The sequence below is a fragment of the Diabrotica virgifera genome, chromosome 3 (genome assembly GCF_917563875.1).
Source record: "Diabrotica virgifera virgifera chromosome 3, PGI_DIABVI_V3a".
In the NCBI taxonomy this organism is placed as follows: domain Eukaryota; kingdom Metazoa; phylum Arthropoda; class Insecta; order Coleoptera; family Chrysomelidae; genus Diabrotica; species Diabrotica virgifera.
This window is the reverse complement of record NC_065445.1, coordinates 248576199-248589717: the sequence shown is the minus strand read 5'-3', so window position 1 is coordinate 248589717 and position 13519 is coordinate 248576199. Positions and strand designations below refer to the sequence as shown.

Here is a 13519-nt window from a genome sequence, read left to right as displayed (position 1 = left end):
TTGTAGCAAAGTATGAAATGTTATTCTAGGATCTTGTACGAATGTGATGGTCTAAGCTCGTAGATGTTATACGATGCGGGCAGAGGTCAAAGTATAGGACATGACAAATAGGAAATTGTTGTCATAAATTAATACAATTTAAGATATGTTGTTCTCAGTAAATTAACTGAGGGATGTCATAAGTATAATAATATCATAATATTATGAAGTAGTAAGTGCCATACACTATGAAACTATGAAGTGTATAGAAATAAAGGGAAACTAGTTAGTTAAATGAAAAAATTATTATCAAAACATCGGTTAAGAAACTGTAAATTAAAAAATTTCAAAAAGGTAAGAAATTGATAAAATTAAAGAATATTTTGTTTGAGCTATTGTATAATGGGATATGTACAAAGAAAAAGAAAGAAACGAAATATTAATGGAAGGGTGTAGGCACTTACTTGAGAATAGTTTTTAACTAAATAAATAAATTAACACATAACACATAGGGTTTAAAAGCACAAAGACATAACAATTATTGGTAAAAGGTTTTTTTAAGGGAGGTAGCACTACATTTCCCCAATTACTATTTAACTTAGTTTTTACTTCCTAAATTGAAGTCTAGTTTTTGTGTTTTCAAGAGGGAATATTGACAGTGTAGACAGATGTAGGTTATCTGAAATGTCAAAACACTTCTTCTCAAATGTTGTACAGTAATTGCCTATTTTACTTAAATCTCTTAGTAACATAAAGTATACAGCATTTTCAAATTTTACAAAAAAGATAGTTGTTAATTTATAGCATTAATAACAAAATCTAAACTATATGTGTAACCACTATTGTGAAAAAATGTTGTAACAATAATAAAAGTACATGATTAAAAGATGACAGATGTATTATTCTACATTAGTATTCAAGTAGAGAAGAATTAAAGTAGAGAAGAAGTGTTGAGTTTAAGTGTAAGTAGGCAGTGCATAATCTAACGTACAAGCATATCACCTGTTGCATAATTGTAGATGAGTAAGATAAATTGATTAGCCTAGTCTATTTAAATTTAGTAAATGAAAACAGATATAAAACGTGAAAGTTATAACAAAGACAAAGAAAAAGAAAAATAAAAGAAAGTTGGTTGGTAGTATTGTTAATATTGCAGTCGTGGCAATGCCACGTCAACGAGGTCAAAGGAAGCGGAATGTTTAATGACAGGTGTGTAGAGGGAGGTAGGGGGGGGGTGTTAATTTAAAAGAGAACCTAAAGTTTGTTTAAATCCTATTTGTATTTAAGTATTGGTGCCAACCAACTTCCTCATGCGCCATAAATGGTAAGTTATAAATTTAAAGTATTTAATAGATTAAAAGGTTTTGATAACTTGTACAAAATGATCATGCACCTCCATATCGGAACTTATTAAATTTATAAAGCTATAATATAAAATGTGTAGTCTTAGTGAATTACAAATAATTTAGGGTGACATTTTTATATTGAGAAACACGTGTTTAATGTTTAAGAATATTGCACTGATCAGACTCCGTATTAAATGTTCAAACGGTCAGGCAACTATGAGATATTAAATGCTGTATACTTTATGTTACTAAGAGATTTAAGTAAAATAGGCAATTACTGTACAACATTTGAGAAGAAGTGTTTTGACATTTCAGATAACCTACATCTGTCTACACTGTCAATATTCCCTCTTGAAAACACAAAAACTAGACTTCAATTTAGGAAGTAAAAACTAAGTTAAATAGTAATTGGGGAAATGTAGTGCTACCTCCCTTAAAAAAACCTTTTACCAATAATTGTTATGTCTTTGTGCTTTTAAACCCTATGTGTTATGTGTTAATTTATTTATTTAGTTAAAAACTATTCTCAAGTAAGTGCCTACACCCTTCCATTAATATTTCGTTTCTTTCTTTTTCTTTGTACATATCCCATTATACAATAGCTCAAACAAAATATTCTTTAATTTTATCAATTTCTTACCTTTTTGAAATTTTTTAATTTACAGTTTCTTAACCGATGTTTTGATAATAATTTTTTCATTTAACTAACTAGTTTCCCTTTATTTCTATACACTTCATAGTTTCATAGTGTATGGCACTTACTACTTCATAATATTATGATATTATTATACTTATGACATCCCTCAGTTAATTTACTGAGAACAACATATCTTAAATTGTATTAATTTATGACAACAATTTCCTATTTGTCATGTCCTATACTTTGACCTCTGCCCGCATCGTATAACATCTACGAGCTTAGACCATCACATTCGTACAAGATCCTAGAATAACATTTCATACTTTGCTACAATTAATACGCAACTCCTGGAGCATTGTCTTTCTCCATTCGAACAAAACATCACCCGTTTCACATACGCATCTTCCTTCAGGATCAATTCCAAATTTGAAATCTTACTGTGTTTTAACCTACGTAACATGTCTGTTTACCCTATCACTATCCCAACAAACCAATTAGCATAATTTGGACGTACTAATATGACAACAACTAAGTTGCAACGCAATCCTTGTAACGGCATGTAAGTAGATTAGAACAATATTACTATCTCTTTTATTATTACTACTTTGAATTTTGAAGCATATTTAAGTCAGTTTATGTTTATTTTGTTTTTGTTTTTTAATGGTTAAAAATTTTAATCTCAACAAATTCAAACTGTATGCACCCATTTGCACATACATGCCTATGAGCATTTTTACTCATAGGTTTGACTTTGTATATACCAATATTCTGAAATGTCAACAGTTGCAAACCTTTATTTCAAAAAATTTTATAAAAAATTTTTAAATTTGGCTTTCTATTAACATCTCTTCAATCAGACACTGGTCTAACACAAGTTTTCTCTTATTGTAGCATTTAACTACTTGTAACGCCGACCTGAAGATGATCTGTATATTGTAGAGATCGAAACCGGTCGTCAAAGTATAATTAAATGATTGTGAGTAAGTCTGTGTTTCATTACTATATTTAATATTGTAGAATGTACTAACTACATTCTCATATGCAATTAGAATATCTAACAACTAGGTACTTGGTAGAACCTAAGATGAGATTAGGTGATGCTGAAAACGTACTTTTGAGTAATATAGCACTTCCTTGAAATATTCTTAAAAGTATATTCTTCTCAGATACTAAAAAGATGTGCGGTAGTACACTTCGCGTCAAAAAAAACTGGTACACTTTTTTTTCCCAATGTAAACCTGTTTTCAGACTGGACACAATGGCTCGTGAATAACGACGTTGTTGCCAACACAGATAATGGAATTGCACTAAATCTAAATACAAAAAATAACGTTCAAAAATCATGGTGGTGAATTGTCAAACGGGCTATAGGTAACTCAATGTAAAATTCTAAACTGTTAAAGTCCTGTTTCCCTAATCATTTTACAACAAAAGTCATGAGAAGCTATTTGTAGAGGATTAAAATCTGTATTAAAAACAAAAGCTAAAATTGTTCTAGGATTTAAACACATTCCAACGTTTTGAAAAATACCTACATTTGCCACAGTAGGTATGTGTGTAAAAGTTAGGCCCACGTTATTATTTACCTGATTGTTCGCACACTATTGACTGAATAAAACATCTATATTATTATTACTTTCTCCTCAACTGAGGCTATTTTATCAATTTTATAATTTTTTAAACAAGAAATGATAAAATAAAAATTTTGACAGTTCAAATTGTCAATATTTATAACTTCACTGTGACCGAATGCAACCGATACACATTGTGGTAATGTGTGTGGCCTAACTTTGGTGTATTTCTGTGAAAAATTATTATATTTTTACAAAATTTTGGAATATGTTTAATTATATTTTGAATATAATTACAATGTAACATTTCAATGGACTAAAATGTCTTCATTTTTTTCGAATACTTAAAAAACTAATACCTAAGTATTTTTGAAAAATTTAAACGCAAAATGAAATATATTATATTACCGAGGGCCGAAAGTCCATTAGAATAAATAAAAAAAATTTTTTGAATGAAATATTTGCAATTAAACATCACTAAATTTTCTCTTTATTTTCCCCCTGTAACTTATTAAAATAAACATAGAAGTTTTCAGGGACTTTCGGCCCTCAGTAATAATGTAGTCTTTCATTCTGCGTTTAAATTTTTCAAAAATATTCGTTATATTTCTCATGAATCGAAAAAAATGAATACATTTAATAAAACACAACTATGTCCCTAATATTTCAGCAGTTTCGAATTTTATTGTAATACAGTGAAACTTGGATAATTCGAATCTCAGGGGACCGTTAAAAAAATTCGAATTATCCGAAAATTCGAATTAAAAAATAAATCTACAAAAACAAGGATTACCTACAAAAACATCTGCAAATCATAAATATCAGTAGTTGATTAGCAAAAAAACAGTAGTTAATCATTTTTATCGCTTGGAGAGGTTTTTGTTCCTATTCTTGCCCGAGTTTTGTCAACCTAAAAAAATTGGCTAACAAAATTCGGCCAAAAATACCAATTAAAACATTTGCAAGCTATAAAAAGGACTGACTTTATTTTTTCCAAAGAGATCCGAAATTTTTAGCTACTTTTTAGAATTTAGCTTCTCAGTAATGACAAAAGATTCTAAGATATTCAGAAAAGGTAGCAGAAAAGTTCGAACTATCCAAAATATAATTCGAATTACTCACGACGTTTTACCATTACTTATATAGGAAATGCTAGGGACCAGAATAAAAATTCGAATTAAAGAAGATTTCGAATTATGGAAGTTCGAATTAAGCAGGTTCCACTGTACATAATATTTAAGTTCCACACTTGTTCACTGTAAAAGTTATTCATTTTGTATTAATTTCAAATTTTAATTTTTCCAGTGTGCTTTATTTATTAGTATCCCACAACTCTAAAAGAGTTTTGTACTACACTTTACGAGAAACCCTTCACACTTCTCGATTTTAAATTAAACACAATAATTTAATGTCAAGTCTAGAGTTGTTATCTGTCATTCATGTCATATCTGTCATAAATTATAATAGAACACGAATTAATTTATGGGTACTTAATTGAGATGATGGAACATTACAAAATTACTAAAATAATTTTTTAGGATGCATGTTTAAATAAATGTGACTGACTAATCGAGAATGCTCGATGTTGTTTTAATTTTTAGTAAACTACTAAAAACTTGCGGTCTGCCGCCCAGTCCTGCTTTTAGCTGGTTTGATATAATATTTTAGTTGAACTGGCAACGTTGCCTAGAAATATGAATAACATATGTTATAAGACCAGTTTACACAACTAGAAAAACACGATTTTCGGTTATAAGACTTGTACCAGTTTTTTTTGACGCCAAGTGTACGTTCTAAGTATATAAATAGAAGGTTTATAGCACCTCCTTGGAATATTGTAAAAAGTATATTCTTGGTATATACTGAAAAGAAGTGCGGTAGTACATTCTAAGTATATACATAGAACGTTTAAATACTTTAACGTACTATATACTCAGTATCTGCTCTGCACATTCGCAATGGTAATTGCGCATATTCTCAGCATATACTTTTTCTGAAAAGTATGTTCTATGAATCTACTAAGAACATGAAATTGTTTTGTGGGAAGTATAACCTAACTTTGTTTTTTATGTTGGTCAACATTTAAAATTTTATTAACTTTGTCTTCACTGATTATGGTTATACTTTTAGGCAAGAACACTGATGATGCTCTCTTTAGAGCGAAAACGTTCTGTTGTATTTGTAGCCCTTTTTAGGATTTTTTAAAATAAATATACCTTTTATGCAGAATATTTTTCTTCAAATTTTTGTAATTAATGGTATACAGCCAGATACAGGAAATTCTTTCTTGTGGATTCTGAAAATTATATTGATTAAAAATATAAATATACTCAACCAAACTTATATGGAATCAATATGTATTTGAAACCTGCAGCTTTTAGAAGCTATAGGTGTAAATATTTTAGTTGAAGCGATAAGAAGAAGAGTTGCCGTACCCAAGGACTATATAGCAGGAGGAAGTTACGGGAACCCGAGTTAACCAGACAGTAAAAGGTTGATCACGTAAATTGGTGTCTTCAACACCAAAACTGGAACTTTGTTGAGCATGTATGTACAAATAATACTGCAGCACTAAAGGTATTGATAGAAAAAACTTTCGAATATAACCGACCACTAGTACTGATATTTGTTAATTTCCAGAAGACCTTCGACATAATAAAAATTGATAAAATAGCGACAGCACTTGCCCATTGTCGAATAGATTACAGGTACACTCGTTTGATTCATCATAATAAATTCAAAATAAATGATTCACTAATAAAGTCAAAATCGAGAGAGGTGTTAGACCAACAAATTTCCGGTTAGCTGATGATATTGTCATAATCGTTGACGGCATCAACGAAGCAAACGAAATGCTCACAAAGCTTGCGAAAGCAGCTGAAGAGGTTGGTTTGCAAATAAATAAAGACAAAACCAAAATAATGACTAACTTAGTGTTGGGAGATAATAACACTCGAAGATAAATCATACAAGAGATAAGTCAATATCGATATCTCAGACACGACATCAAAATTTCTAGAGACAATCAGACCCAAGAGATAGATAGAAGAATTACTACATTAGATTGCTATATATTAGAATTAAATAATTAAAGAATTACCAGATTAAAATGGAGTTTCGCCGGACATATAGCGAGACTGCAGGATGACAGGTGGACAAAAAGACTGTTATAGCGGCTTCCCACGATCGACAATATCACGGACGGACACGGACCAGCTCGCACCACGCACCGTGGGAAGTGGTCATTCGTGGTAGCACAAACACGTCTGGGGTGATCCGTCGAAAATCGGTAAAGATTAAAGTGCGATATGGGGCCGTGCTGTCATGATTTTTTAATACGTTAAACGCCAGTTGTATCATTTACATCTACAGATACAAATAACTTTGATCATTTAGGCCACCTGTATCCAAACGGACACAAAGGAATACTTTCACTTTGGGCTAGCTGAATTCAAAAGAATTCAGCGTTTGTATTTAATTGAATGGGGGACTTATAGCCCGGGAGGTAGTGTCGAATTTGAACGGAGCATTTTAGCTCATCTAAAGTTGGTCCAAAATTTGTTTTTGGCCAACGATTTTTTTACAAGTTGATAAATTTAACAAATTTTGTTAAAAATATAACACATATGTGTATAATTGTTGATTTGCATGGAATGCGCATACTACACATTTCACACCGTATGCTATTAACGAAAACATTGAAAGAGATAAGAAACATGAAAAACGCAATGTAATCAATACCCAAATTAAATTACAAATTAAAAGAGTCACATGAGTGACACCGTCAGCCGTTTCGCTAGCGAGGAATAAAGCTAAATAGTTCAATCTCAATCAAAAACACAGACTGTCGCGGACCATGGGAAGACCTCTGTCCGCGGTGCGTTCTTGTCCGTAGTCGTCGGCTGTGCGTGATGATACGTAGAATCGCAGACCGTGGGAAGGAGCTTTTAGAAGTGAGACCTCGCATAGACAAGAGAAGCAAAGGCAGACCACCAACACGCTGGACAGACGACATAAAAAGAATATAGGGTAGATGGATGCAACAAGAGAAGAAGCTGGATGATGATGATGATGATGATGATGATGATGATGATGATGATGATGATGATGATGATGATGATGATGATGATGATGATGATGACGATGATGATGATGATGGCATGTTGTTGCACTTACAAATATCTGGGACACGAGATCAGAATAAGCACAGACAATGAAACTCATGAAATATAGAGGCGACTATACCTTTCATAGGCAGCATTTGGCAAACTAAGCCATATTCTAAAAAGTTTAATTCCCATAATGTGTCTCAAGTGAAAGGTTAATAACCAATTTGTTTTGCCTGTACAAACTTATGGAGCAGATACTTTAACACTGGCACAAAATCCGGAAATAAACTCAGAGTTACACAACGAGCCATAGAACGTGGAATGCTGAATGTGGGCCTTCGAGACTATATAACAAACCGACAAATCAGTCAAAGATCAGGAGTTCAAGACGTTATCGAAAGAGCTACGACGCTTAAGTGGAACTGGGCAGGGCACTTAGCTAGAACACAAGATGCACGGTGGACACGACGAATCATGGAATAGAGGTCCAGAAACTACAAAAGAAGCCGAGGACGACCACCGACTAAATGGACTGACGACATAAAAAGAGTAGCGGGAAACTGGCTACAAGTGGCCCAGTGTAAAGAACACTGAAAAAACTGAGGGAGGCCTATGTCCAGCAGTGGACGCGATTGATTGATGAAGTAAACGAATAAGAGAATTTTATAAAAAAAATAATGTGTGTGTACTTTGTACGCACGTAAAAAGTTATACTTCTATTATATACTTTCAACTAAATAAATATACTAAACGGTTTATTTGTATTTTATTTAAATATTATATTAATTTTAATACTTACCTACCACTTTCAAATTTTTTTTATTAAAACAATACCAAAAATTAAACAAAAAGAGAATATATCGTCCGGATTCGAACCCGGGACTTTTCGATCAGTGGTCGAATGCTTTACCAACGAAGCCATCATCGCTCTGTGTACGTGACATCTCGGACATAATTAGAAATCACGGTGATAAATAGATCAAGTGAAGTATAAAGATATTATAATAGATACTTATTATCTTACTACCGAGGAAGACAAATCCAAAGACACAAAAATTATAATAAATAATATATTTACTAAAAACACTAATATATTCTTTTAATAACTTATTTGCGCTGATACATACATAACTTGGAAGATTAGCAACGAACTCCATACTGTCTGTGTGCGCATGCGCCCAGAATGATAAACATTCACTCTCAATCGCGCCTAAAGAAGTATAACTTCAAAAATATTACTTACGTCTTTCTGGTAAGTAAGTGGAACAATTTGTTGCCGTAAAAACAGCCACTAATACTAGTAATGACAAATATTGTAGCTTCATTCTGTTTCAAAGTTTAGTCGAAGCTTGGTTGCCGCGACAGTACATATGTATATATACTTTCAAATTTTGTTTATTATGCAATCAGTGATAACGCGAAAACTTAACAGAGTAGAACTAATTATCTTAAATTTTAATTTAAATAGAAAAGCAAATGAACTTCTACTTTTAAATATTCAATAAATTATTATTGAAATACAAATCATTATACCTTACAAGAAAACAATAACAACAAACATCTTCTTCTTTTAGTGCCTATTCGTTTCGAATATTGGCGATCATTCTGGCTATAATTATTTTATTAACTGATGCTTTAAATAGATTAGTTGTTGTTGTTGTTGTGGCGAACCATTTCCTCAGGTTCTTTAACCATGATATTCTTCTTCTCCCAATTCCTCGCTTTCCGAATACTTTACCTTGAAGGATTACCTTCAGTAATCTGTATTTAGAGCCGTTTCACATTATGTGTCCGAGCTATTTTAACTTCCTCCTTTTAATGGTATACACCACCCCTTTTTCTTTGCCCACTCTTCGTAATATGGTCTCGTTGGTTATCTTGTCCGTCCATGATCAACGTCCATGAACAACAAACATACGTATTTAGTCCAGAGAAATAAGATTTTTCTCGTGACACATCCCCCTCCAGGCCGAAACCAAATTTTTTGAGTAGTATGGACATCTATAATAATAACCTATATGTTTCCTGCAGCCGATTTTGATGATATACATAGTTATAAACAAATGAAGTTAGCTGAATATGTCTATCCTTATTGGTTGCTTAGAAAATTGCAAAATAAATCATAAATCAGTTTATGGAAGGAAAACATTAAATACTATTGACTTAATTAAAAAAAATTACAAAAAGTAATTTTAAACAGTGTAAACTTATTTTGCAAAACACGTCGATTTTTTGCTTACTTATAAACAATTAAACTTTTTAACCATTACCCGTAGAAAAATTATTTTTCCATATTTGAAATGATTGAATTTTTATACACATTTAGAAAGAAAAACAATTGTCCTAGGACAATTAGGGACGAAGTTAGCCCCCCATTTTTTTAATTCACGTGATTTTGCAAAATAATTTTGCAGTATTTAGAATTATTTTTTGTCATTTTTTTTTTAATTAAATTAATAGTATAAATCTTCTTCTTCTATAAACTATCCAAAGTATTAGTGTAACTTTATCATTTTCTGACTTATAGTGTTGCAAAAAAATTAATTTGGGAGAAACAAATTAAATGCCTTTAAAACTATTTGACCAATTACTTTGAAATTTGGGGTATGATTTAAGCACTAGAAGTCTCAGCATTCCGTGTAATAGGAACGTTTTAAGTTAATTTTTACATAAGTTATGAATATTTACATAAACTCAAAATTTATGATTTATTTTGCAATTTTCTAAGCAACCAATAAGGATAGACATATTGAAGTTATTTATACGATTTATGAGTTTTTTTCTCTCAAATTTGTTTAAAATGCTTAACTTTTTGGTTATAGACGAAAAAAGCGAAAATTTACCGTTTTTTGATCTTCATTTGTTTATAACTATGTATATCATCAAAATCGGCTGCAGGAAACATATAGGTTATTATTATAGATGTCCATACTACTAAAAAAATTTGGTTTCGGCCTGGAGGGGGTTGTGTCACCAACAGGATATTTTTTTCCTTAGTTCTCTTAGCTAATTGGAAATTATGTAACTGCTGATCTTATGCATATAAATTTTGATAGATTTTGATTATTTAATTCATAGGAGATTCTGACCAATAGAAAGCTACAGAAATAAAAATGAAACTGATTATTTTTTTTTATTTTAACTTCCAATCGTATAGTAAGATATTTGATCACGTGTTTAATTCTGTCCAATCAGATTAAAATTATACTGAGAATTATTTACTGTAGAAAATTACCGATAGAATTTTTTTAAGTAGATTGTTTCTGTTTAATGTCAACCAGTTTCCTAGTTTTGACAACTGTCATATTTAAGAAAATATCTATAATATACGTATTAAAAAATAATTTTACGAATATCACACGACAGTAAGAATAAATAAGAAAATAATGCTTCATTTTTACTCAAATTTGTTGTCATTGGACAATAGCCACTCGAGCCCTGCGGGCTCTCCTGGCTATTTACAGACAACAAATTTTCGAAAAACTGTCGCATTATTTTCAATTTATTCTCACTCTCTTGTGATATTATACCCGATAATTTTTGATAATTTCCTGTCGTCAAGTATATTACGTCAGATGCCCTTCGTTGCTATGAAAAAATACATTCAGTGACATTAATGACAATTAATGTTTTAAAAATTATAAAAGTGATGACTTTCAACCATCAAATATTTATAACAACTCTGTGTTTAATTGTACTAATTTGTACTTACATAAATAAATTAAAATAAAATTTTGGTTTTGAACGGTTTCATTCATGAAATAATCGCAACAGATTCCACTCGATCTCTAAAATTAATATAGAATTTTTGCCCTCGTGACACTTTGACATAATTTCACTCGCCTTCTCCTCGTGAAATTAAAACTGTCAAAGTGTCACTCGGGAAAAAATTAATAATTTTAGAGCGCTTGTGCAATTACTACTGATTATTTCATTCATAGGAGATTCTGACCAATAGAAAGCTACAGACATGCAAATTAAGGTGATAATTTTTGATAATCTCCCGTCGTTAAGTATATTACGTCAGATGCCCTTGGTTGCTACGAAAAAATACATTCAGTGACATTAATGACAAATGTTTTAAAAATTATAAAAGTGATGACTTTCAACCGTCAAATACATATTTATAACAACTGTGTGTTTAATTTCACTAATTGGTACTTACATATATAAATTACAATAAAATTTTGGTTTTGAACAGTTTTATTCATGAAATAATCGCAACAAATTGCACTCGAACTCTAACATTAATATAGAATTTTTGCACTCGTGAAACTTTGACATAATTTCACTCGCCTTCGGCTCGTGAAATTAAAACTGCCAAAGTGACACTCGGGAAAAATTCAATAATTTTAGAGCTCTTGTGCAATTACTACTAATAATTTATTGATGATGAAATATAGTTGGGATTTAATTTTGTTTCAGAGGCCACCATCATCCGCTTACGTACGTTTCCTCCTCTTTTACTCCAAGAAATGAAGCTTAAAATAGGATAAGATTTGTGAAATGTCGAAGACTGTCATGGCTGGGACATGTACAGAGACAGGGCGATGTAAAAACGACAAAGAAAATATTACAATGGAAGCGGATAGGAAGACGAAAAAAAGCAAGGCCCAGAACGAGATGGCTGTATGACATGGAAGACGACCTTGAAACCATGAACATAAGATAATGGAGAAGAAGAGCACACCAGAGAAGGACATAGCGAGCGAGGCAAAGATCCATCCAGGGTTATGATGCCAAAAGAAGAAGAATAATTATATATCTAAGAATACTAAGTTTTCACTCTAATGGCATATAAAACAACATAATGCTATTCTACACCACACCAGAATGAAAACAATGGGAACCTTCTCTGGTTAAAATTGAAAACATGGGAAATTGAAAATGGTTATTCATTTTTAATTATATATCTACTTTGCGTTATTTCATAAATTTTTTAACATAGGTCTTCCTATATTTTTTTGAGTCTTCCTATAGAGTAGGATTTCCTATGGAAATGACACTGCGTTATCTCGAACAGAGGGCGGATTACGTACTGAAAAACAAAGAGGTCATATTAAGTATATTTCTTGATATATTTTATTATTCTGTCGCGATATAGAGGTAACATATAGAGGTACCTTCTACCAAGCCATCACAAGAAAGATTTGTCTAAAAGAAATTGATGAAACAAGCTACAGATGGATAGACTGCATTCTGAGGAGATGTGTGATGTACGCAGCATTACTGGGAGATACAGTGCAAGCAAAGGTAGCAAGGCTGTCAGCAGAGAAGTCATATCTCCTCTCTTATGGAATATGTACAGGAATGGGCTGATAGGTAGCCTCAGCAACGACACATCATGTCCTTAGCTATGAGGATATTTCCTGAGAAGTATCCTCAGATCGACAAAAACTGGATGCAAACAGCACAAAACAGAAATGCATGGAAAAGACTGAGGGAGACCTATATCCAGCAGTGGATAGATCCGAGTGAAATGATGATGATGATGATGATCCCCGGATCCTATCGCGACCCGAATAGTAACAATAATACATACATGAGAAGAAATGCCAGAGTCAAACAGATATAATATAAAAAGTCGTCTAAAAAGTCAGGAAATAAAATTCGAAATTATTTATCCTCTGAGCTTTTTAAGTTGGAAAAATAAAGCATAACAGAGTGGCGAAATACTCGACAAAGGAAATCTAAATTGCATTTCACGTCCTGTCATTCACCGTGATAATAATTTTAGCGAACTATTTCCTTTAATATCCACCAAAGGTGAATAAAGTATAAACTAACAGAAAAGAAAATATGGTTCAGATTTGATTACAGTACAGAACCTCTATTATGTGCTTATACGTATTTCGGAATAACCGTTTCCTTATC

At 31.8% G+C, this 13519-nt stretch overlaps 1 protein-coding gene and 1 long non-coding RNA gene across 5 annotated transcripts in view; one reads left to right on the top strand and one right to left on the bottom strand.

Moving 5' to 3' along the window:
* Positions 1-9007, bottom strand: part of LOC114337794 (lipase member H-A) — a 38164-nt gene extending 29157 nt beyond the window's left edge. For 2 of the 3 annotated variants that reach the window (XM_028288326.2, XM_050646058.1), the window contains exon 1: positions 8889-9007. In XM_028288326.2, the coding sequence (XP_028144127.2) occupies positions 8889-8970 (82 nt within the window). In that variant the 5' untranslated portion in view covers positions 8971-9007. The remainder of the gene's footprint in view (positions 1-8888) is intronic. The other variant, XM_028288327.2, reaches the window with a different exon arrangement.
* On the top strand, positions 2856-12592 carry LOC126881668 (uncharacterized). Of its 2 annotated transcripts, none has more exons than XR_007696957.1 (2): positions 2856-2941; positions 12071-12592. It is a non-coding gene; the product is annotated as an uncharacterized LOC126881668 (long non-coding RNA). The 2 variants fall into 2 exon arrangements; XR_007696956.1 differs by having other exon boundaries at positions 2856-2945.
* Positions 12593-13519: the final 927 nt, after the last annotated feature.